Below are 23,834 nucleotides of genomic sequence, written 5' to 3'. Positions count from 1 at the left end.
TGGTCGGATAGTGTCTTGGCCCGGTGTTCCCTCACAAGCTGCCATGCCGAGGAACATGTGAAGTTTCCATTGGTATTCAGCTTCCAAATGGCCTGATCCGGTGTGTTTCCTTGCAGCTGAAATGTGGAAGAAGTAATGAGAGGAACGAGCTGCGCTGGTGCCAACTGATTTAGCATATCGATGTTCCATTGGCCATCTATACGAAAATCAGCTACCCTCGCATTGTTTGCCCTTCCCAACTCCTCCCTATAGTTGGCTAAGGGTTCGATACCTAGCCAATCGTCCCACCAAAAATAGCACGAACCCGAGTGAAGCCTCCATTGAATGTGAGGTTCGGCAATGTGTTTGTTGTGCATCATGTGTTTCCACACAAGCGACTGGCCAGTATGGAATTTTTTGATGATGGGATTCGCTCTTTGACAGTATTTGGCTCTAAGGAAATCACCCCACAATGTTGGTTTAGCTCTAAAGATCCACCATTGCTTTAACTGGAGAGATTTGCACACATCTGTAGTTCTCCTCAACCCAATACCTCCTTCGTCATAAGGGTAACAAAGTTTCTTCCATGAAACCCAATGGTATTTTTTCTTGTTATCCTTCCACCCCCAGAAAAAATCAGCGGTGACTCTCTCAATCTGTTTGAGAGTAGTACGGGGGGGGGGGGGAGTAATGGCCGAAAGAAGGTGAATGGGGAGCGACTGAAGTACGTATTTTATGAGTGTAGCTCTACCGCCGTAGCTGAGGATTTTGGAGTGCCACCCTCTAATTCTGTTGACAACCTTAGAGACCATGTCCGTGTATAAAGTACTTCATTGAAATTTAACTTTAGGCCATTAATAGTATTCAGTCGCCCTCTCAAGTGAAAATATGTAATATAATAAATTTTGATTGTGTTGATATGTGTGGAACTTAAATTGGATATTAAGAGATTGGTATGTTGCACGTGATTCCTCTTCTACGATCTATGTATCTTTGAATAAGGTAAAAAAATGAAGATTCACATATATAGAGACAAATGTGTGTAAGACGCTCATTGTTTTTAAAGCAAGTGTTTTTATGCATTAAATGCTAAATATTTACCTTCGTGAAAAGTGTTTACACTCTCACATGAAATATTTTATATTGATTTAGTTTAAATGGGCTAGATCAACTAGAAAAGGCATGATTTGATAAAAGTACATATTTTTTTAGGCTATTAGGCGATCATGAATCTCTTTTAGACCATCTAAGCATCTCTTGAAGTTACTTGTATTCACCGAGATTAGCTTCAAATTTGCCGTGAAACTACATGTGCCAATGTAGGCTTAGATTCTACCCAATATTAAAGGGCTATATACCATGGAGTTTTGTCATGAGAGGATGATGATATTGTGCTACAATAGCGTGATTGGGTTGATTCGTACGACACTGTGATGGAACAATATGATCAAATAGAATATAATTTGCTTGTTGCTAGATTGATCACCTAGTTGACCTCTGATATAGTGTCGATAAATAATACTCCAGGTGAAAGGTATACAAATATATTTAGACCTAAGGACTCGAAAGTGATTTTGATGATTAGATTCAATTGTAATATAATTCAATGATTTTATTTAAATCATAAACAATTTGTGCAATGATTATTGAATGTTTATAAAGTTTAGTTGAAATGAATTTACACTTGATTTTTCATTTCAAATGTTAATTTTTTCTATTTGATACTAATGCATTTTGTTTTATATCAAATGATACTTGCATTGATTTTCTGATAAAGTCTTGTCCAAGCTTTGAGTGAAAGAGAGTCCCATAATACTTATTGAATACTGTGATAATGAACTCAATTCTTTTTGACCCCCATTTTTTTTCATATTTCAGAACAAGGTGTGATTCAAACATAATAAGCAAATGAGTTTATATTAACTCTCTTGACAATATATGCATTCCAACACCACTTCTATTTTGTGATAGCTACTAATACTCCAAATCGTATAACATGTATAATTTCCTAAAACACAATTACAACAAAACGAGGAACATCGAAAGAAAGACGAAGGTGATTAAAACTTAATTAAGAAAAAAAGAGAAAAATATCCACATGACATGAAAAAATAATAATTCATTAAGAAACCAATACTGAGTAAGATTTATTGATGACTAGAAATGACATTTCTTATGTCAAAAATTCATAAATCAAATGATAATTATGTCACATACGAAAGAACCATTTCGAGAAATCTAATCTATAATTACAGTCCATATATATTAATAAAAATATTATTTAGTTGTCGGTCGCAAAATTGAGACGTGACATATGTATAAAAATTTAAATAATGTAAATATAGACTGAAAATTTAGTACTAATTTCGAAGCTGGTTTTTTTCTTTATTTCAAAAATCATCCAAATCAAACAAAATAGAGATTTTTTCGCCAAAGCCATTCAAATTATCTTGAAGTCCCTTTTCTCGCCAACATAGAAAGCTAAAATTCAAAATTCCCCCTCAATTTTTTCAGACAGATAGCAGAAATTCAACGATCCGCGAAAACCATATATAGCGAATCACAAATAACCACGTGGATCCTACCTATTCGCAGTAGCCAATATTGAACGTCCATTCTCTACTTCATCAACGGCTGAAATTCACGATCCTCGTTAGCTAAACTTAACCAATCAAATAACAAACCCCAAAACCTATATAAATCTCACTTTCCTTACTCTTTTCTCATCATTCAATCAATCTCTTCACCTTAAAGAAAAACCTCAATTCATCTTTCTATAAAAGTTCTGAGAAATGGCACCAAAGGCAGCAGGGAAAAAGCCAGCTGAGAAGAAACCAGTAGAGGAAAAGAAGGCTGAGCAAGTTCCAGCAGAGAAGAAGCCTAAAGCCGGAAAGAAGCTCCCGAAGGATGCAGGAGCTGACAAGAAGAAGAAGAAGTCAAAGAAGAGTGTTGAAACCTACAAGATCTATATCTTTAAGGTTTTGAAACAGGTTCATCCAGATATTGGTATTTCCAGCAAGTCTATGGGTATAATGAACAGTTTCATTAATGATATATTTGAGAAGCTTGCTCAGGAATCTTCTAGATTGGCTAGGATCAACAAGAAGCCTACCATTACTTCTAGGGAAATTCAGACGGCTGTAAGACTTGTTTTGCCTGGTGAATTGGCTAAGCATGCTGTTTCTGAAGGTACTAAGGCTGTGACTAAGTTTACTAGCAACTAGGGTTTGGATTTGGGGATTTTTGTGTTCTGGTTCAATGTAAAGGATGATAGTTTTGATGTTTGATTTATAGATGGCCTTAGTAAGATTATTGCAAATGAATCAAAGCTTCACTCTTTAGATTTTTTGTGATGGATCTTTTTTATATTTGCTTGTTCTTGCAAATCAATTGGTGTTCTGTGTTTCTTCATTTGCAATATTTCTAAACAGAGTATGAATGTGCTATATATAATCGTTTCCAAGATTTAACTCTTTAGTATTATTTGCGTAGAATTTTTGACGTTAATCAAAAGCATGATCAAGCACTAAATTCGCCCCTTGTGAAGAATGCACTAATTAATAAATCTCTACTGTTTCAGAATCATTCGATTATGGAATTATATATATTCCTTGAAAGTTCAGGCAACAATTAGGGCTTATTTGTTGATGAACCGAATGATTTGTTTAATCTGCAAGTGATTAATTAACTTTCTTTAGAAATTCTTAAAAGGGCATTTTTTTCATGTAAAGATTGTTGATGTAGTATGTTTTTTTGGTTTGATGGAACTAAGTTATTTTTTCATGATAATTGGAAGATAGTTAAATACTATAAAAGGAAAACAAAATATGTTTTGAATACGTAGTTAAAAAGGGAGATGTAATACACGAATTTTACGTGTTTCTAGTTTTTTTATTAATAAGGATTTCTTATCTTCATTTAGACCATCCTACAAAATGCAATCTAAAAGAGTAAAACATAAAAAAGAGTTATACAAAAAAATAAATATTGTAGTTTTGAGTGTCTGTGTTAATTATTTGATTTTTCCTTGTATTTGAGAACAATTTACTTCAATATTATCATAATAAGATTTTTCTAACCGTGGTTTCCCTTTATCTGTTTGAGGAATTTTCACGTAAAATTTTCATATCCAATTTATTTTTATTATTTATTATTATATCAAACTGTAGTGCTTCTTTCAACAATAACAACTTCTACCAGATAAGATATACGCTTATAATGGAGAACTTAATGTTACAAAAATGGAGTTTGTAGTATTAATTTATGAACTACTTTTTTGAGCCTTTGGCTATCAGCCACACGCATTCTCTTGTTAATCGATAAAAACGCTTCGAAATGATACAAATAATGTTGCAATATTTGAAAAATGCAAGCTCAAATGAAAAAATAATGAAAATGTATGTTGTTTAATGTCAAAGCAAATAAAGAGATAATATTAACTAAATGAGCTTTATTAATTATAAATCATCTAAATATTAAAAAATAAATAGTATTTAATAATAAGGTAAAATAGACACAAAATGATAATTATTTCTTGATTTTTTTATCTGAACAAGTAAAATCGGGGAATTATATTTAATATATTAGACAAAAAAAGGCCTAAAAATACCATTAAACTATTGAAATTCGTACAAAAATATTCTTTATTTACCTATAGAAGACAAAATGTCCTTGAAGTTAATCTTTATTGCCCTTTTATACCCTTTCCACAAACAACCTAATTAGTTCATTTAATTAGCCTTTCTCATTTAATACGTGTCAATATTTAATTTGTTGTACAAATCAATTAACTAAAATTAATTTAAAAATCCGAATCCACCCTAAAAAAAAAAAGCACCTGACCGGCCGACCCAACTAAAACCCAATTATTCTAAGGGGGAACACGTAAAGCATTAGATTCTTTTATTAAAGAACAAAAAATTAAAATAACTCCAATAGCTAGAACCATAATTTCTCCTCTTTTTTTTTAAAAAATAGTAATAGATTTAATTAAAATCCAGAAACATGAAAAAAGAAAAATTAAAAAACTGTGTTTTATCTTTTTTTTAAGTTTTAAAATAAATGGTATTTCACGTAATTAGTAAGGTATTAATAATATTATTCCAATTGAATCTTTATTTCAATAAATTCTTTTTGTACAATCAAAAATTACTAAAGAGCTACATATTTGTTGAGGTATTTACTAAGATTAAATTAATAAAAATTATATCTTACTTTTTTGTAAAACAAATTTTAAGGAGGGAGTACTTTTTTCTTTTAATTTTTTCACTTTGTAAACTATTCGTACAGCCAATACTGAACGTCCATTCTTCCCTTCATCAACGGCTCGTTTTAACGATCCTTGTTAGACGAGTCCAGCCAATCAAACAACAGAATCAAAACCCTATATAAATCTCACTTCCCCAATACCTTACCTCATCACTCACACATTCTCTTCCTAAATATTTCTTTTCAACCTTCTGTAAAATTTCTCAACAATGGCACCAAAGACAGCAGGGAAAAAGCCAGCTGAGAAGAAACCAGTAGAGGAAAAGAAGGCCGAGGAAGTTCCTGCAGAGAAGAAGCCTAAAGCCGGGAAGAAGCTCCCGAAGGATGCAGGAGCCGACAAGAAGAAGAAGAAGGCAAAGAAGAGTATTGAAACCTACAAGATCTATATCTTTAAGGTTTTGAAGCAGGTGCATCCAGATATTGGTATTTCCAGCAAGTCTATGGGTATAATGAACAGTTTTATTAATGATATATTTGAAAAGCTTGCTCAGGAATCTTCTAGATTGGCTAGGATTAACAAGAAACCTACCATTACTTCTAGGGAAATTCAGACTGCTGTTAGACTTGTTTTGCCTGGTGAATTGGCTAAACACGCTGTTTCTGAAGGGACTAAGGCTGTTACTAAGTTCACTAGCAACTAGGGTTTGGATTTGGGGATTTTTGTGTTCTGGTTCAATGTAAAGGTTGTTTGATTTTGATTTGTAATTGTCCTTAGAAAGATGACTGCGAATGAATCAAAGCTTTTTCTCTAATGAAATTATGTGTTGGGTCTGATTTTTTTCGTTAATGTTCCTGTGAAATTGATGTTATGTTTTCCTCATCTGGAATTTGTATACAGAGCATGAATGTGATGTTCAATTCTTCCTCTAGATTCATTAACAAAGTAAATGATTATATGAACATGTAATAAATTTTCAGATTATTTCAAATTGGTGATACATACAGTCGAAAAAGCTTAAACCATTCCTTTGCGGCTCTGATCAAGTTGTTAAAGGATTATCTTATCATAGAAAAGTATAAGCATTTCAAAATAGTAGACTTGTAGTTATTTTTTTCTTCTTGAACTTTTACCATAATTTTGTTTCAAAAGTTGAATTAAACCTTGGTATACTTGTACAGTTGTACCACTTGAATTTTTCGAAGAAGTGCAATTCATTTTTGAATGACAAGCTCTTGTTTCCCTATATTTTACCAGGAAATTGTTGGAATATTTTTATTAGTTTGAGAAAAAAACACTTCACCAACTTAGTCTTAGCTGTGTGAGACACATTGATGTTGACAAGTGTTTCGGGTGGTTGAAATGTAGTAATTGATTGTTTGGTTGTTAAACAACTTATTTCAGAATTAATTATCTTAAAATTAGTTATATCATTCTCAAAATGAGATAAAAATAATATTAGATGGAATAAATTCATTTTAAAATTAATTATTACTTATCTTTCGTATGAAAGGAGCCTTAAGTCCTTATTTAGTAGTGAATGTGTATCTCCATTTTTCGCTGTTGTTTGAATCTATCTGTTTCCCCTTAGAACTAATCAAGTGGAAGTAAAAATGATGTTTCCAAAAGACCTTATTCCTACTTCGTGGAAGTAAAAATGACGGTTCTAAAAGACTCTCGGCTCAAGTGTATCAAATTCAAGAAAAAAAAAAGAAAATAATGCCAAAAACATAAGAGAAAACAATAGCAACAATAAAATAATATGATTATTGAAATGCAATAACAACATATGACAATAGCCATCTCAACTAGAAAGTGCTTCGAGTCCCCTCCCATTGTTATGACCTGAGTCTTGGTTCTATCATACATATCCCTTATCACCTTGGTATAAACCATTGGGGCATCTTTCGCTTCCATGCACCTCCAGAGGACATCTCTTGAAACTTTGTCATAAGCTTTCTCAAGATCGATCTGAGTTTTGGCTCTCTCATACATGTCCCTTATCACCCTGGTATAAATCCTCGTGGCACCTTTCGCTTCCATGCATCTTCAGAGGACATCCCTTGAAATTTTGTCATAAGCCTTTTCAAGATCAATGAACATCATATGCAGGTCTCTTTTCCTTTCTCTATATTTCTCCACCAATCTTGGCACAAAATGGATTGCTTAATTAGTCGGCTCAACCGGCATGAATCCAAATTAATTCTCGAAAATGGACATCCTTCTCCTCACCCTCATCTCCACCACTCTCTCCGAAACTTGCATAGTTCCCCTTAGAACTAATCAACAACCTTTAATGGTTATACGTGGAGTTGGTAAAATTAGCACATCAGACTATAATTCGTCTAATTTGTTTAAGTTTGGACTGGTTAGTAATCAACCTTTTATTGGTTTAACCCATTAAATTTGGACTGATATCTATGTCAAATTAATTCTTTAGAAATTTTATAAAAATCTGTAAAACGACATTAAGTTTTAATATTTTATTTATAGTCATAATAATAAAGAAAATAATAATTTTGTTAAGTGCTAAAAATTACTCCTTCCGTCCCATATTAGTTGATCATTATATTAAAAATAGTTGTCCTATATTAGTCGTTCATCTTACTAAATTATAAAAGCATTAATTAATTTTTTTCTATATTACCCCTTACAATTAATTCTTTTTGAAAGTATTCACATTCATTTGTAAAATTTGGAAGAAGTTTTCTGCCATGTTCTTTAGGTCTAATTTCCAATCCGTTCCATTATAGTTGTAATGGTCACTTGATAACATTACAAATCATAATGAGACAGATTGAGAATTTGATATAAAGAACTTGATGAAAACATACGTATTATTTTTTCCAAAGCGATGGTATAAATCTTAGGAAGTTATGACAAGACGACCTTTTTTTTTTTTTTAAATTATAATATTGGCAATATTTGTTATAATAATGATCATTATAATACTGGCAATATCGTATTGACTAATTCTTTCTATAATTTAAAATAATTACAAATTATCTCATTAATTAATAATTTTGTATTAGATTTCAAGTCAGATACACCTAAATACATATATTTTTGCTACAAGATACAGATGCACTAAAGTAGGGAGAAAGGTGAGAGAGTGAAGAAGGGAGGCAGGCGAGATAATTTATATATGTATCCCATATTTATTCAAATCACAGTGTATACTTGTATTTGGGATATCAGATACAGGGAGAAAGGCGAGCGATAAAGGAGAGTGTGGCGAGCAAGAAAGTCAGATATACGCTAATCCCCTGGGTACAGTGTATTTAGAATAAATTACACTTAATTTTGACCTCACAAATTCAGAATACATGTATCTAAACATATTTAGACGAGCCAAATATATGTATCTGAAGCTCAAAATCTGGTGAGATTCGTAATATTGTAAACTAATGAAAATCTAAATAATTAACTCATAAACTAGAGGGATTTTTATAAGTTACCTAAAAATATGCTATCAATGATGGGGCGGGTAATGGTGGCTGGTAATAGCAATCCTGCTTTGAGAGTTGGTCCATTGGGCCTATTGCACTCTTTAGCCCAATTAGGATAGCTCTTGCAACTTGTTTTGGTCAGCTCAAGTGTCGAGACTCGAGAGCATAGAAAGTATATTTCAATTCTCTAAAATTAGTTATTCGATCTTACTCTTAAGAGATCTGAAATTTGATATTGAATATTTCTTAATTTTGTTAGTTGTTATTAAAAAGATTTAATTCTATTGTGTTGTTCTGTCTCCATGATTTTGTTCACATATTGATGTTCTTAAGATTTTTGTATGTTACACAATCATTTTTCCTAATGTTAACGACACTGATACTTCTTTTTTCTGTTTTTCTAACTTTCTACTAAATCCACCCTTTTATATATAGAGAAATTAAGTATGTATAAAATATTCTTTTGCTAATTTATTTTTCTATGAAAACCACATTATACACTATTTATATGTCTGATCAATTTTTTAAGGCGAGACTTTGGTCAATTTGTTAGTATTTTTTATTTTTAGTTCATCGACTTCGGTCACCTACTTGCACACATTTTTTATTTCATAAATATCAAAGAATGTGGCGTGGTGATACAGAGTATATTGCAAGTGAACTATCAAGTCTCATGTATAAGGTTGGACTGATATTTTTTTTTTAAAAAAAAGCCTTGGGAAGTTTTTGGCATGCATGGCGATTGGTGAAAAATCAACCCCATTTTTTTTATAATTAACCCTTAAATATATATTTATAACAAAAGAAAAGAAAAAAAAAATACAAATCCCCTATCCTTCATTTCACTCTCAAACATCCTTTTTAGTTCATTTTCCCAAAGATAAGCATGAAAATGAAGTTTAATGCAATTAATTTACCAAAAAACCCATAAATGTTTTGCCTTTTACGTTATGTGGGAGATCTTTGATTTGATTAAAACAACATGGCCATTATTGAAATACAAGCCAAAAATCAGCACGATGTGGACACAACATATAAAAAAACACGGAAGAAAATGGAAAACCCCATAGAGAATTTATTGCAACTAAAATAAGAAGATTCATGCACCGGACTATCGATGGGGTATTTGTACAAAAAGGCGGACTTATGATTTGAAAACAAGGGGACTTACGCAATACTATGTTGTCGGAATTTTTTTAAAACTGAATGAAGCCTGCTCCGCAGACTAATGATTCAGGCATCACATTGGTTGCCTGTTCGAAACCTGTCATCTATATATACATTTTGTGTATATTTTTAGTTGTCAGCTAAAAAAGAAAATGATGTAGCCCAAAGTCGAACTCAGGTCAAGACTTATTCCGTAAATTTTTAATTGGGTATTTTGGACTTTTTGATAATTACGGTTATTTAGTTGAGGGGAAAACTTAGATAACTTATTTAATTAATGGGTTAAAGTGTTAATTTAATTAATACTATATACCAATTATTAAAGTAAAATGATAGGGTTTATAAATTTTTTATACATAATTAGTTTGAAAAAAAAACAAAAAAAAACAAAGAGAAGAGAACAGCGACGCAGAACGCAGAACGCAGAAGCTGGAAAAAAAAACGGAGGAAGAAAGAAAAGAAAGGGGAAAAGAAAAATAAAGGAGAAGAGAAAAATAGAAATTTTCATTATAAAGCGTCAAAGTAATTATTCTCATCCTTTCCATTAAATTTTTATGTGATTATAAACATATTTTTAGGGTATATTGGTGGAGAAATAACGCTGAAATGAGAAAATATGACCCTAGGTTCTTCCAATAAAATCTTAATTTGGGGGTCGAATAACGATTCGTTTTAGCTGAAATTTGACATGTGAGTTTATTTTATCATGAGTGAACATAATCAGATTTTTTTTTTAGATTTGACTTCAATGACTCGGGGATGACTTTTTGACCCAATTTTTGATCCGAAAATAAATATAGCTATATGGGTGTCATTGAATTCGTATTCTTATGAAGATTATGTATTTGAACAGATTTTAATAGTTCGAAAGCGTTACGAAAGGCTCAAGTTTTAAAGTGATTATTTAATTTAATTGAGGTTTAACCCTAGTTTTGAAATTCAGAAAATATGGGAGTTGACATTTTAAGTGGCATCAAGATTAGGAACCTGTTTATAGAATTGAGTGAGTTATTGGGGCTAGGTTAAGCATATATATAATATTTGTGTTTACGGATTAGTTTACTTATAAATATTATATATTCGATAGATTGAGATTGATCTGAGGCGTTGAAGAAGGGGAAAGACATTAGTGGATTAACTTGCTTTACTTCGGTTATTCGGTTGAGGTAGGTTATGGTTTTTATTCTATATATAGATAGACTTTTAATAGTGATTGATATTTATTGAGTAATGTATGAAGTTTACTATGCATTTAATTATTGTGGTTTGGATGATTGATATGTTGTTGTGATTGGTCTGAAATCCCGAGACCGTGAAATCCACAATTTTGAACTTGCTCTATCAAAAATGATGTCTTGAATATAAAAGGCTTGATGGAGTATTATTAATGAAGTGGAATGTAATAATAAAGAATAATAAAGTATTTATATTTGGATCGGGTGTCACATTTTGGCACAGTATATTTGGATCGGGTATCACATTCCGACACAGTATATTTGGATCGGGTGTCACGTTCCGACACGGTATATTTGGATCGGGTGTCACGTTTCGACACGGTATATTTGGATCGGGTGTCACGTTCCGATACGGTAATATTAAAGGAAAACAAATTTAAATGACTTAATACTACCCAATCTCCAATAACTCATTTTCCAAAAGAGTGTGATGTGGAGGCTTGAGTTCTCATGTGTGATCTTGGTATTGTTGACTGGGTATGTAATTGTTCATTGGTTGCCACCTGTTAAGTGTTACGGTTGATTTTCCGCTATTACTTATTGCATATTGATTCCTATTTTGAGTCGGCCGAAGATACTTACTCAGTACATGTTATCCTGTACTAACCCCTACTTGTATCTTTTCTTGTTTTGTTTTGTGGGGTGCAACGAGTGTTCCACCGACTTCGACTCGACCTCAACTCTAGTCAGTCTCCAGTTCATAAGATTTCAAGGTGAACTATCCTTCTAGCTGGCGATGGAATCTCTTGTCATGGTATGTTATCCTTAGTTTTCAGATACGTTATGTTATTTATTTATTTGGTGTTTGATAATTCGAGACTTAGTTTTAGAATTTAGATGTCTTTCATGTTTTGGGAAAAACGTATTTATTTGAGCTTCCACGTTATTGTCTTATTTATTTGTTGGGATTTGTATCGTTGGTTCTCCCACCTAGGAGGTTAAGTGTGGGTGCCACTCACGACCCATTTTGGATCGTGACTTTCTTTGATGGAAATTAAACAACATGACCAATGGCGAGTCACCAGCGGTTCATTCGAATCTCATTCGGCAGAAAATTATATTATTTATATATGATTAAAATAATTTTTTATGTATATATAGTAGATGTCAAACTTCTTCGACTAATTCATGTGTTTACTTATTCAGATTTTAAATCTCCTTACTCAAAATTCTAATTCCGCCACTGAACACCACCATCATTGAAATACAAGCCAAAAAAAAAACGTTTTTATTGTAAGATAATATAATTTAGAAGATTCATGCACCGGAGTGCTGAAATTAAAGAAGCACACACATATATATAAAATCCAACAAACACACTTTAATTTATCTTGCATGTATTATCCCTATGTTTTGCTGTCGGTTTTATAACAGACATCCGAGAAACTAGGTATATGCCTACAAGTCCCTCCTGCCTCCTGTCCTACCAACATTTATCAAAATCTAAGTTTTGTGGGATTTTTCACTTTTGATATGATATGTAGAATTCTTTAAAACTATATTAATATTGAAAATTTGACAGACACCTTGACATTTTTGAAAAGTCCTACTAATATTTATAAATATGATTACAAATTAAAGTGGAAGAATTAGCATTTTCATTAATAAAAAGTTGAAACATAATTTAATTTACACCATTCAAAGGACGATGTATATTTAATATTTACTTATACATGGAATTCTTTGTTGAAGAGATACCAAATGACTCTCATAGACAAGAATAGTCATTATTACATGACAAAATTATAAGTTGGATCGTGAATTAATGATAAGTTTCGAATACTAAATGATTAAATAAAAAATAAAGAGTGGTGTGGACACAACACATTGCAAATAATGGATAAGAATAGATATTTCAAAAAGAAAAGAAAAGAAAAGGGCCATGAATGTTTTGCCTTCACAGCTCTAAAGACGAGCATAAAAATGAAGTTTATTATTGCAAATTATTTACCACTATGTTTTGCCTGTTACGTTATGTGATAAAAGCCAAGAATAGAAGAAGAGGACAAAGCATATGTAAAACAAGGAAGAAAAAGGAAAAAACAAGGACAACACATTACACATTGGATCTAAAATAAGAAGATTCATGCACCCGAGGGAGCGACGCGATTTGATTTCGTAATCTTTAAGAATTTGGTTTTTAGTTTTTTATTAACATTTTATGTGAGATATTTATTTTTACACCTAATCTAGTAATGCACTTTTTATTGCACGTTCCGTATGTTTAGTTGTCGTCTGACAACAGACATCCGAAAAACTGGGAATGTACACAATTCCCTGATGATTACAGTTTAATTTCTTTATTCAATATAATTTTTACACAATCAAAAATTTTAAAGATACTATATAGTTATATATAAGTAGAGTTTAACTTTGGTGTACTATCAGTGTACAAGATTTTTTATGTAATTTTAAAGATAATTATCATAAATTTTTCAAGTAAGTAGACCTTTTCAAAAAAAGTTATAATTCTAAGTTTAGAAAAATATTACTACATCCTGATTTCTTCTCTTTTCTTCTTTTTATTCCTTTTATTTTTTTAAATTATTATATTCATCTTCCACCTTTTATTTTAAGAAAATCTAATTCATAACATTTACATTTATAATAATAATTATAATATAATGTGCAATAAGAATATTTAAAAAAGATGAAAGATGTAGCGAATTATCCAAGAAAGTTGTTGTGTTTTATGAGAAATACAACAATAGAAAAATGAAACGAATACTTTAAAAAACACTTAATTTCATGAGACAATACCAACAAATCCTAGAAACAATAAACAAAATAAAAACTAATCTAAAAAAGTGAGCTTTGATTGTAGATATAAAAAAAGAGTTGAAAAATGCAATTGTTATAGATTGAAAGAAGGATGCACAAAAGATTTCGGAGAAAAAAATGGGTATTTATGCTAGTAGAATAATTAAGGAGAAAGATACGCAAATGGTGAGGAGGACACAAGGAGAACAAAGAGAGAGAGAGAAAAATAATAATTGTGTTTAATCTTTTTACAAATAAATAAATTAATTAAAAATACTTGATAACTTGTACGTCACTATTACCTAATGTATAAGAAATTAATACAGCACAAAAGTTAAATCATATAAGTAATCGTTCGCTATATTACTTGCTATTAAATGTTTAAATACGACAATAGTGTAGAGATATTTACACTGCAAGAATATATATATTAAATATATATATATATATATATATATATATACTTCCTCCGATTCAATTTAATGTCCTTATTTTTCGCTTCAGTTTATTTGAAAAAAAAACTCTTTCATTCCATAGTTGGTAACTTTCTACTTTGTATATCTACGTGGCTTGTTAAGATCAAATTCAAATGATATTTGTTATTTTAGTACATTATTATATATATCTTTAAATTTAAATTACAAGATTAATTTTTTTTTTATTTTACTTTTTAAAAAATTATTTCTAAAATTGAGAGCTTATTTGGCTAAACAGTTTGGAGCACTTACTTTGAAGGGGAAAAAAACTTTTTGTGGAAATTTTAAGTTGAAGCAGAAGCAGTTTAACCATCTATAGCCAATCTCTCATATATCCGCACCAAAGAATCCGTGCATCTCCTCTTCACATTTATGAATCATATAATCAAAACTATTTTGTTAATTGATGGATCGGAGTACTAATTAAGTGGAAGTAGTGGTATCGAGTATTACACTACTCAGATAATAACCAAATCTAATTGTATTACTGCTAGTAGTATTTTATATATATAAACACATCACATGGAGATCACCCTAGCTAATACCCTCACTTCCTTTTAATAAATGAAGCAAGCCAGGAATATCGAGATAACAGCTTTAAATCAACCATTTATTAATTTCTATGATAATAATGCAAAATTTATCAAACTAGATAAAAAGGCGTTAAGTTCTAGTACTATAGTATATTATTGCATGAAAAGTAGTTATGTTATTAAGTAATATTATTATTATTATTATTAGTAGTAGTATATATAAGACCAACATAGGTTGTGGTGCAGTGATGAGACTACTTCATTCTTAAATCATGGCTATGGAAAGAATTCTATTGGGAGCGCTATCCTCGAATTGGCCCTAAAATGCGCGATTTAAATTTAATCGGAGTTCCACGGATTTCGAACGGTGAAAAACCAAAAAAGTATATATAAGGCCATTTATACCTAAACGAACGTTGGTTTCTTACATTTATTTATTTATTTATTTTATTTTTTCTATCGTGACAACTCTTGTTCTCACCTTTTAACATTTTGAAGCTAATATGTATTAAAATTAATAAGTTTAACTTATAAATTCATTTGAATTCAAATAATTATGACTCGTACCATTTATATGTATTAAAATGTTACTGTAGTAATAAGTACAAAAAGTTAATTTTAAACCGAATAAATTATAATAAATTTCAATTTCAAATTCATAAAGTTCTGTTTTTTTATCCGTATTATTATCTCAGCCAGCACATGGTGCAGTAAAGATCACGGATAATTGCATTTCTCCATGCAAGAACCATCAGTGGCTTTGGGGAAGTCTTCTCAAGATCCAACAGATCTAATTTTCTTTCCGGAACTACTATATGAGTGAGAGTTCATAATTTAAATTTGATGAATTTAATATTTAAAGTTTTAGTATTAAATATATTTTACTATTAAAATTATAAGTTTGAATATAATGACAAGGGTAAAATCTCCGTTTCTATGTAATAACTTACGATCCACATAGAAGAGGTAAATCCACTAGGCAAATCGGATGCAATAAGCTCTATTCATAAGGCAAACTCCACCCAAAAAGCCAATCCATTAAATTCATGCTTCGTTGTGCTTTTAAAGAACATAAGCAATACTTTGTAAATCATATATGAGAGATAATCCGCATTTTACAGATCCGATGCAATGAGCTCGACCCAGAAGGTAAACCCTTGCTTTCGCTTGGCCGGAAAGGCTACATCTGTTAGATTCTCGCTTTGTGCTTTTAAACAACAGAAAATTAGAAAGTCTTGCCGACATTATTATAAAATTCATTATTTATAGTGATTTGATTATTAATGGAAAATTCAACTATGTGTTGTTCCAACTACCAACGCAATTAGTGGGGTTACGACGTAACGTGAAACCTTAAACACTTTAATATGATATGATATATAGTAATTAATTAATTTAAGCCACTAGTTAAACTGCATGATTGTTCCTCTTCTGCTTACATGAAGAGCACCGTTAGAATGTTGTTGTTCGTTAAAGTATTCGAACCAATATATATATGACAGATTCGAACATGAACATATGTATATAATCTAGTAATGGTTGGTACAATATTTTTGCCTTAAGACTTGAGAGTTGCTTCACTAATTACTATGGCACATATGTATTTTTTTAGCCTATATTTACTTTCTTGAAGTTAAACATTTAGCTTTCTTTTTTAAATTAAATAAATTTTAAGTCATTAGAGTTCCTGGGAATGGAAAATATTGGATTGGGAGTGTCGCTTTTGAATCTAAATTTAATCGAATCCAATCCGAATACTTTAAACCATATATAGAATATGAGTCCAAAACTCAAAACATATATTTTAGCATAATTATTTGGAAAAAGAACGAGTTATATCTTTTCAAGTATAATTATTTGGAAAAAGAACGAGTTATATCATTATCAAAATTGCAATTATTGGTCTCAATTATGGGATTAATATATGATCATCTGGTCCCTTCATTTTTAGTTAATTAAAAAGATAAAGTATCAAAAATACACATGAACTATCCTTCTTTTTTGAATTTCATACCTAAACTATTGAGAATGTGAGTTTCATACCTAAACTATCACTTATAAGTTTGATAAATACACCTCTCTATTTTATTCCACTCTTATCATGGTATGTGTACTACACTTTCTCTTTCATTTAAAAAATTTGTCACACTACACTCCACATAGACAAAACATTCCATTTTAACAAAAATTAAATAAATTATTAGAATTAGTTAAAATTAAGATTAAAGTATTACTATCTTCCTTCCAAAAAATATTATAAAATAAAATATAAAATATTTTCTTACCTCACTCTACCACTTTCTCTCACCATACCCTCCCCCCTCCCAATTTTTTAATTTTATTTTTATTGATTAAATTTCTTTTATAATTTTTTTTAAAAAATTCTTACTTCATCTTCCCCCCCTTCAAATAATAATTTAGATATTTTTACTTTTTTTTAAAAAAATTCTACCCAGCCCTACTTAACCCTCCGCTTTCAATTTTTTTTATCGTTTTGTATTAGATATATATATATATATATATATATATATATATATATATATATATATACACATATGATTTTAGGAAAGTATTTTTTACTTTCCGCAAAACTTTTCTTATACAATTTTTTTATTTCTATTATATTCAGTACACAAGTAGAAAAAAATATTTTTCTAAAAATATATGTACATATCTAACACAAAACGAGAACACACACACACATATAAAAGAGTGGAGAGTTAGATGGGGTGGGCATAATTCTAATTTTTTTAAAAATAAAAATAATAACATTTTTTAGGAAAGAGTGAGGGGCCGGGGTGAAATATGAATTTTTTAAAAATATTTTATAAAAGAAATTTAAAAAATTTTAAAAATAATTTCTTTTTTTAAAAAAGTAATTTTTTTTTGGAATAGAAATACTTTAATCTTTAACTTTTAACTTGTCAAGGTGGAATATTTTATCCATGTGGAATGCCATGTGACAAGGTTTTTAAAAAAAATATTAAGAGTAGAGAGAGTGCATTACACACACCACTGATGTTTGTTTTTCAAACTAATAAGTTATAGTTTATGTATGAAACTCACACTTCCAATAGTTTAGGTAAGAATTAAAAAAACGAAGATAATTTAAGTGTGTTTTTAACACTTATTTCTTAATTAAATTATAGGTCTACAACTCAGGGACTTATCTAGTGCTTCAGTTCGATTTTAATATTTAACGATTTAACTTATTGATTGTCTATTTTATTATTTGCTAATTTTCTGTCGAACTAATAGAATATTGATTCGTCAATTTTTGATCAAATTATTGGTTAATCGTATATCCGATACAAATATTAAAATAAAAGATTATGTATCCCTTTAGTAACCATCCAACCATATTGGTACTTTTTCTTTGGGGTTGGGGGCGGGGGGGAGGGCCTCATTCCCAATATCATGCAAGTTGACATTTGCTGCTTTAGCTACGTAAAATTGCAATTCTATCTTGACGTAATAGGCGGAAGATCATTTATAATAAAAAGTCATGTGAAAATATAGTAGTGAGATTTTGGTGAGACAACTTTAATTACCCGTAATAAGAAATTTCGAGTTTAGATTTTAGGTATGGAGAAAATTCTGTTGAGAGCGGCTCATCAAACATATAAGTAGCCTAAAATCAAATGTAAATGGAGACCTTAAGTTTTAATTTTTTTTTAATGAAGTTTCTTATAGTCAATTCATTTAATCTTTCTTAAGACATAATATTCAAGATTTGTTAAAAAGTTTATATTTTCTACAAATAATACCTAATATTTATTTTTGTAAATATCTATAACCTATTATTTCTAAAAAAAATGAGGCCCCTCTAAGTAGGAGGCCCAAGTCTATTGCCTTCTTCTTAGGCTTGTTAAGCAATTGTCACGACTCAACCCATTGGACCGTGCGGGCACCTACTCTAACACCTAGAGCAAATTTCACGCGGAAGTTTAATAATTATCAATAATAGGCCAAAAGAGTTATGAAATCACTTTATATCAACTTAAAAAAACTCTGATGGTTTATTACAAGGAACAATCTAACACCCCAAAGATACTAGTCTATACAGGTACAAGAGCTTCTAAAGATACAAAGTATAAATAAGGTAATAACATAGCTCCCACCATAAGGAAGGAAGAGTGGAAGTTGTTGGAGAATCATCTTCGTCTTCACCTAAGAAACATCACTGACCCTGCAACCAGACAATGCCAAGTGGCATAGCAAGAGTAATATCAGTACAAACAACACGTACTGGTAGGCATCATCAGTCAATGTAACTCGATACCCAACGCATAATATATGGAAATTAACAAGAAGAAGACACGCTCTTAAGAAAATATATTCGCCAAACCTTTATGCACAAAATATTATCATTTCCATTAACCTCATTAAAGTAGTTCAAGCCTAATTTTCATCCTTTCTAGTTGGGTCGCTGCCAACACTAATATTGATCAAGGCCTAGCCCTTCTATCACATAGAGTAGTTTCCAAACTACGGGCCACTACTAACTCTGTCTAGCTCGTCTACTATATTTAGTTTTCACACCAACACATGAACCTAGAATAATTAACATCTCACTTGGAAGAGGTAAACATTTAGGGAAACTAAGGCTCACTTTCTAACCGTGCTGGCCCGCCATAGCGAGACCTATCCCATTCTGACGGCTTCGCCACAGCGGGATTCCTCTCGCCAGGGCGGCCTGCATAGAGACAGAAACTCTGATTAACCTCCCAATCCCCATTTTAACTCATATGCCACAGGACATCAACAATACATGACTATTAAGTCATTTATCCTACTTCACAACGCATTGACTGCTTTTCACTTATTTACCGACAACCTCATAACTACTATGCGGACGCATCTAGCACTCATAACTTAATCCGAACAGGCATACATAGAAACACATTATCAATTTATCATTTCAGGAGAAATATACAGTTTCACAAGGTAAATATCAATTACAACAGTCAACATAGTTATACTTGGACCTTCAGTCCTTTCATATCAACTACTACACAAAATGGGTGTGTTCAATTATGTTTGGGTTAGTTTTTCTATCATCAATCATATAGTCAAAATTAATTCACAGATGATAGTCATATAATGGTTCTCTTATGGAACTCATACCCAAGCCATATATGCGTCGGAACGTGACACTTAATCCAATATATGTGTCAAAATGTGATACCCGATACTATATATATATATGTGTTAAAATGTGATACCCGATACTATATATAACACCCAATCCAATATATGTGTCGGTACGTGACACCCAATCCAATATCACAATCACAACTACAATCATATGTCCACACAGGATATTTTACATACTTGGACAATCAAATAACAGGTTCATTGCATACAATTATTCATAATTAGTCATTTCATTAGTTTCATTCTATCTTCCTTTCATTAACAATATCTCAACAAGTCTTTTTTATTTAAGGCATCACTTTGGATAGAACAAGGTCAAGATTATGCATTTCACGGTCTTGGGATTATAAACTAATCACAACAACATATCATTCACCCAACAATAATAATGAAATGTATGGTAAATATCACAGTATCACTTAATCATTATTAAGAGCCTCTCTATGATTTAGTCCATACCATAACTTACAGCTACAGGCCATCAAAGAGGTATCAACACTAAGTCATTAACATTTAACCTTTATATCATGACTCGTATTACTCAAATAATTCACAGAAAATAATCAGCATAAACACACACAATTATTGTATAAGATTATCTTTATATGCATCAATAGCCCATAATCCTCAAGTCTCAAGATTCTGTTATGACCCAACTATTGTCTCATAAGAATCATTGGCCTTCTAATAGTTTCACCAAGATTAACATTGAAGATTGGGTCTTTATCACTAATCACATAATAATCATGACTCACATCATACATTCCCACTCTAAACAATAATCGACAATCATGTAACCATCCAGACTCCGTGCCCGAAGGCCTAGGCATGAAATCTCCCGTCAATCTACATTATATTAAGCAATGGGAACGAATATATACTACTCAATTGAGAAAACCTAGCCTACCTGAGCTCCAAGCAATTGTAGAAGGATTATAGCACAATCTATGACTTTCGGAAGGAGAATCAATGGAGACGGCTTGAAATCTGTGGGTTGTAGCCTTGCTTACGTTAGAAATCTCTTCTCCCATTCTCTCCAAGCCTAGAATAGCTTCTTGGGGGTTTCTAGGGTAACCCTTATCTATTTTGGCACTTAAGGGAAGAATGAGATGATAAAAAGATGCCTCCTTTACATTCTGGCCCGTCGGATTCCGCTCTGGCCGCTCAAATCCCGCTCTGGCAGCGCAGCACAGACAGTGCTCAATAAAATGGGCATAACTTTTTACTCCAAACTCCAAATAAAGTAAATTTGTGGCGTTGGAAAGAAGACTCATAGACCTTTAATTTGATAGGTCATGGTCCACCTAATTCTTTATAGGATGAGAGTTATGGTCATTTGAAGTAGACCTTAGTTTGAACTTAAGTCCAAAACTAAATCGAAAAAACACTTTTAGCTCAACTTTGAGATATGAGCATAACTCAAACTTAATTCACAACTAATGCACACTCACATATCAAGGTATTGATCCTAACCTTATGATGAATGAGATTGTATAACTTTACCGCATATATTTTTAGTAACGACGGGCTTGGTCGTTACATCAATTCCTGGAGAGCGTTACCCCTGAATGGGCCTTTCAATACGCGATTCAAGTTTAATCGGTGCTTCAATGTGGGCTTCGGATATTGGATGAAAAACCAAAAATAAAATAAAATTTGGTTCTCCCTTGATCTCAAATTATCTATTTTTATTTTTAAAAAAGTAATTATCTCAAATTATTTGTTAGTTTAGAAACTCAACATAAAATAATTTTTTTATTTTATCCCTGATAATTTGTTCATAAAAGCAACAAACATCTCAACAGAGTAACTACTTCGGGATTGTTTGGTATAAAGATAAGCTATTCTAGGATTAGTTAGGTACGAATTAGTAATATTGAGAATAGTTATATTTATTTATAAAAATATCCTCCACCTTATTTAGTATTCCATCTTTCCCAATTTATTTGACTCTTTTTCATTTTTCGAGAGTCAAACAATTTAAGTTTAATAAAAAATTCACGCATGAAATCTTCAAATTTTTTGAAATAAAATTTATATATTTGTAAACTATGTAAAAAATACTATAAAGTCACAATAATTGACAATTCAAAAATATTTAAAAGATATATGAAAAATTTACGGTAAAAAATAGATTTGTTTGAATCTCAAAATCCAAAAGGTGACACATAAATTGAGAACGAGGGAGTAGAAAAAACATTTGAGGGACTTCTGTGTTACTTTTATCATTTTCATTCCTTTATCCTGAGATAATTAATTCTAGTACAACTTCCTCCATTCCTTTTTAGTTGTTATGATAAGATTTTGCATAACTCTTACATGCCTCTTAATTCTTTAATCTCTATTTATTTATGTGCCTCTTAATTATAGAATAATTAATGCTAAGGGCAAAGTTGAAAAGAGATAATTAATTCTTTTTTTATTATTTAAATTGACAATTATTTTGAAAAAAATATTTTTAGTATACATGATAACTAATATGGAATGGAGAAAGTGTTATTCTAGCTTGTGACATTTATACCACTATTAATAACCAAACAAAGGACAAAAACAATATTAAAATTTTATCTCAAAACTATTTAGGCTTGTCTAGCATATTAAACGTCTCTTTAATGAAGAGCGTTTTTTCAAAAACCATAAATAAAGATTAAATAGTTAAAAATTTATTTTAACCAAGTTTGTTTTTGAAGGGTGGGTAAAAGAAAAACACGAGAGATAATTTGAGACAGAATAAAACCAAACAAGTTTTTTTCATGGCCAAACATGGGCGAGCCAAAAAAAGTCGAAACGGCGTCGCTCCAACCCCAGCGGGTTACCGTTAAATTCAAGTCTTCTGAAGCAATGTGAAACGTGGCAGTCGTTCCTCTTACTGGGAAAAAAATAATCTCTCATACAATTAACTAAACATATTGCAATCCTTTCCTCTTAACTTAATTAAAGGCAAGTTTTTTTTTTTGCTTTCTTTCCTTCTGGCTATTAATTTTGCTCATTTAGTATCGTATATTTTCCGTTATTTTGCTATTGATTTTTAATTGCTGCTTTCGAATTTGGGTAATTAACCATAGTTTAATCTTGTTTGGAACAGTTTTAATATGTTCCTTCTTTATATTTGAATCAATGCTCTTTATAATCTTGCTGTCTGAGTTGGCTTGTGCAGCTACTTTCTACCTCTCGCCATATAACAGGTACCGAGTAACTTTATCCAGCAATGATTAGACAAAATTGAGAAGTCCCCTGGTGTTTTGTTTCCGTTGAAATTTAAATGTGAGACATTATGATTTTCAGCCTACTTCATTCCAACTAGGCCACACCTTTGCTGCAATTTACTTTTCTTTTTTTTTTTGCTGAATTAATTCAACGATTAGATATTTTAATTTTACTGTCTTTCTTGGTTGTCAGAGGACATAAAGATCTCTTGATTTGCTTTTTCTTTTAGGGAAGAGTGTTCTTTGGATTTTTGTTGGGAGTTTAGATCAAATGTTTTGTTTATATATGGTGATTAAGTTAAACATTGTTTGATTCGATCCGTGTTGATATATTCTCGTTGGATCCTAAGGCATAATGGACACTGCAATGGCTCAAGTGGCTGTTTTCTTTTCATCTCCTTATTGCGAGTTTTGAAGATTTTGTTGCATTAAAACTTTTATATATGTATATGTTTACTATAGCTGCAATGCAATGCTATAGTATGTTTAAGAATTTAAACAATTGAATGTGCTGTATGTTTGCATAAATATAATGGGATCTTCACACATATAGCCAGACAAATTTACTGTTTACTTTTTTCTAGTCAGTCTACATAGATTATATACATATATTATACATCCGCTGGCAATTTTTAGTTTAATCAGTTTATGCATTTGGCTCTTTCT

The 23,834-nt window shown here is 31.1% G+C and overlaps 1 protein-coding gene across 1 annotated transcript; it reads left to right on the top strand.

The window, feature by feature from the left end:
• Positions 1-2,693: 2,693 nt before the first annotated feature.
• Positions 2,694-6,007, top strand: LOC129900048 (histone H2B.1). The gene is made up of 2 exons (XM_055975024.1): positions 2,694-3,195; positions 5,473-6,007. Exons 1-2 carry the CDS (start codon positions 2,772-2,774, stop codon positions 5,886-5,888), a joined length of 840 nt encoding a protein of 279 aa, XP_055830999.1. The 5' UTR covers positions 2,694-2,771; the 3' UTR covers positions 5,889-6,007.
• Positions 6,008-23,834: the final 17,827 nt, after the last annotated feature.

This window comes from Solanum dulcamara, chromosome 8 (genome assembly GCF_947179165.1).
Source record: "Solanum dulcamara chromosome 8, daSolDulc1.2, whole genome shotgun sequence".
In the NCBI taxonomy this organism is placed as follows: Eukaryota; Viridiplantae; Streptophyta; class Magnoliopsida; order Solanales; family Solanaceae; genus Solanum; species Solanum dulcamara.
This window is presented reverse-complemented; position numbering and strand designations above follow the sequence as displayed.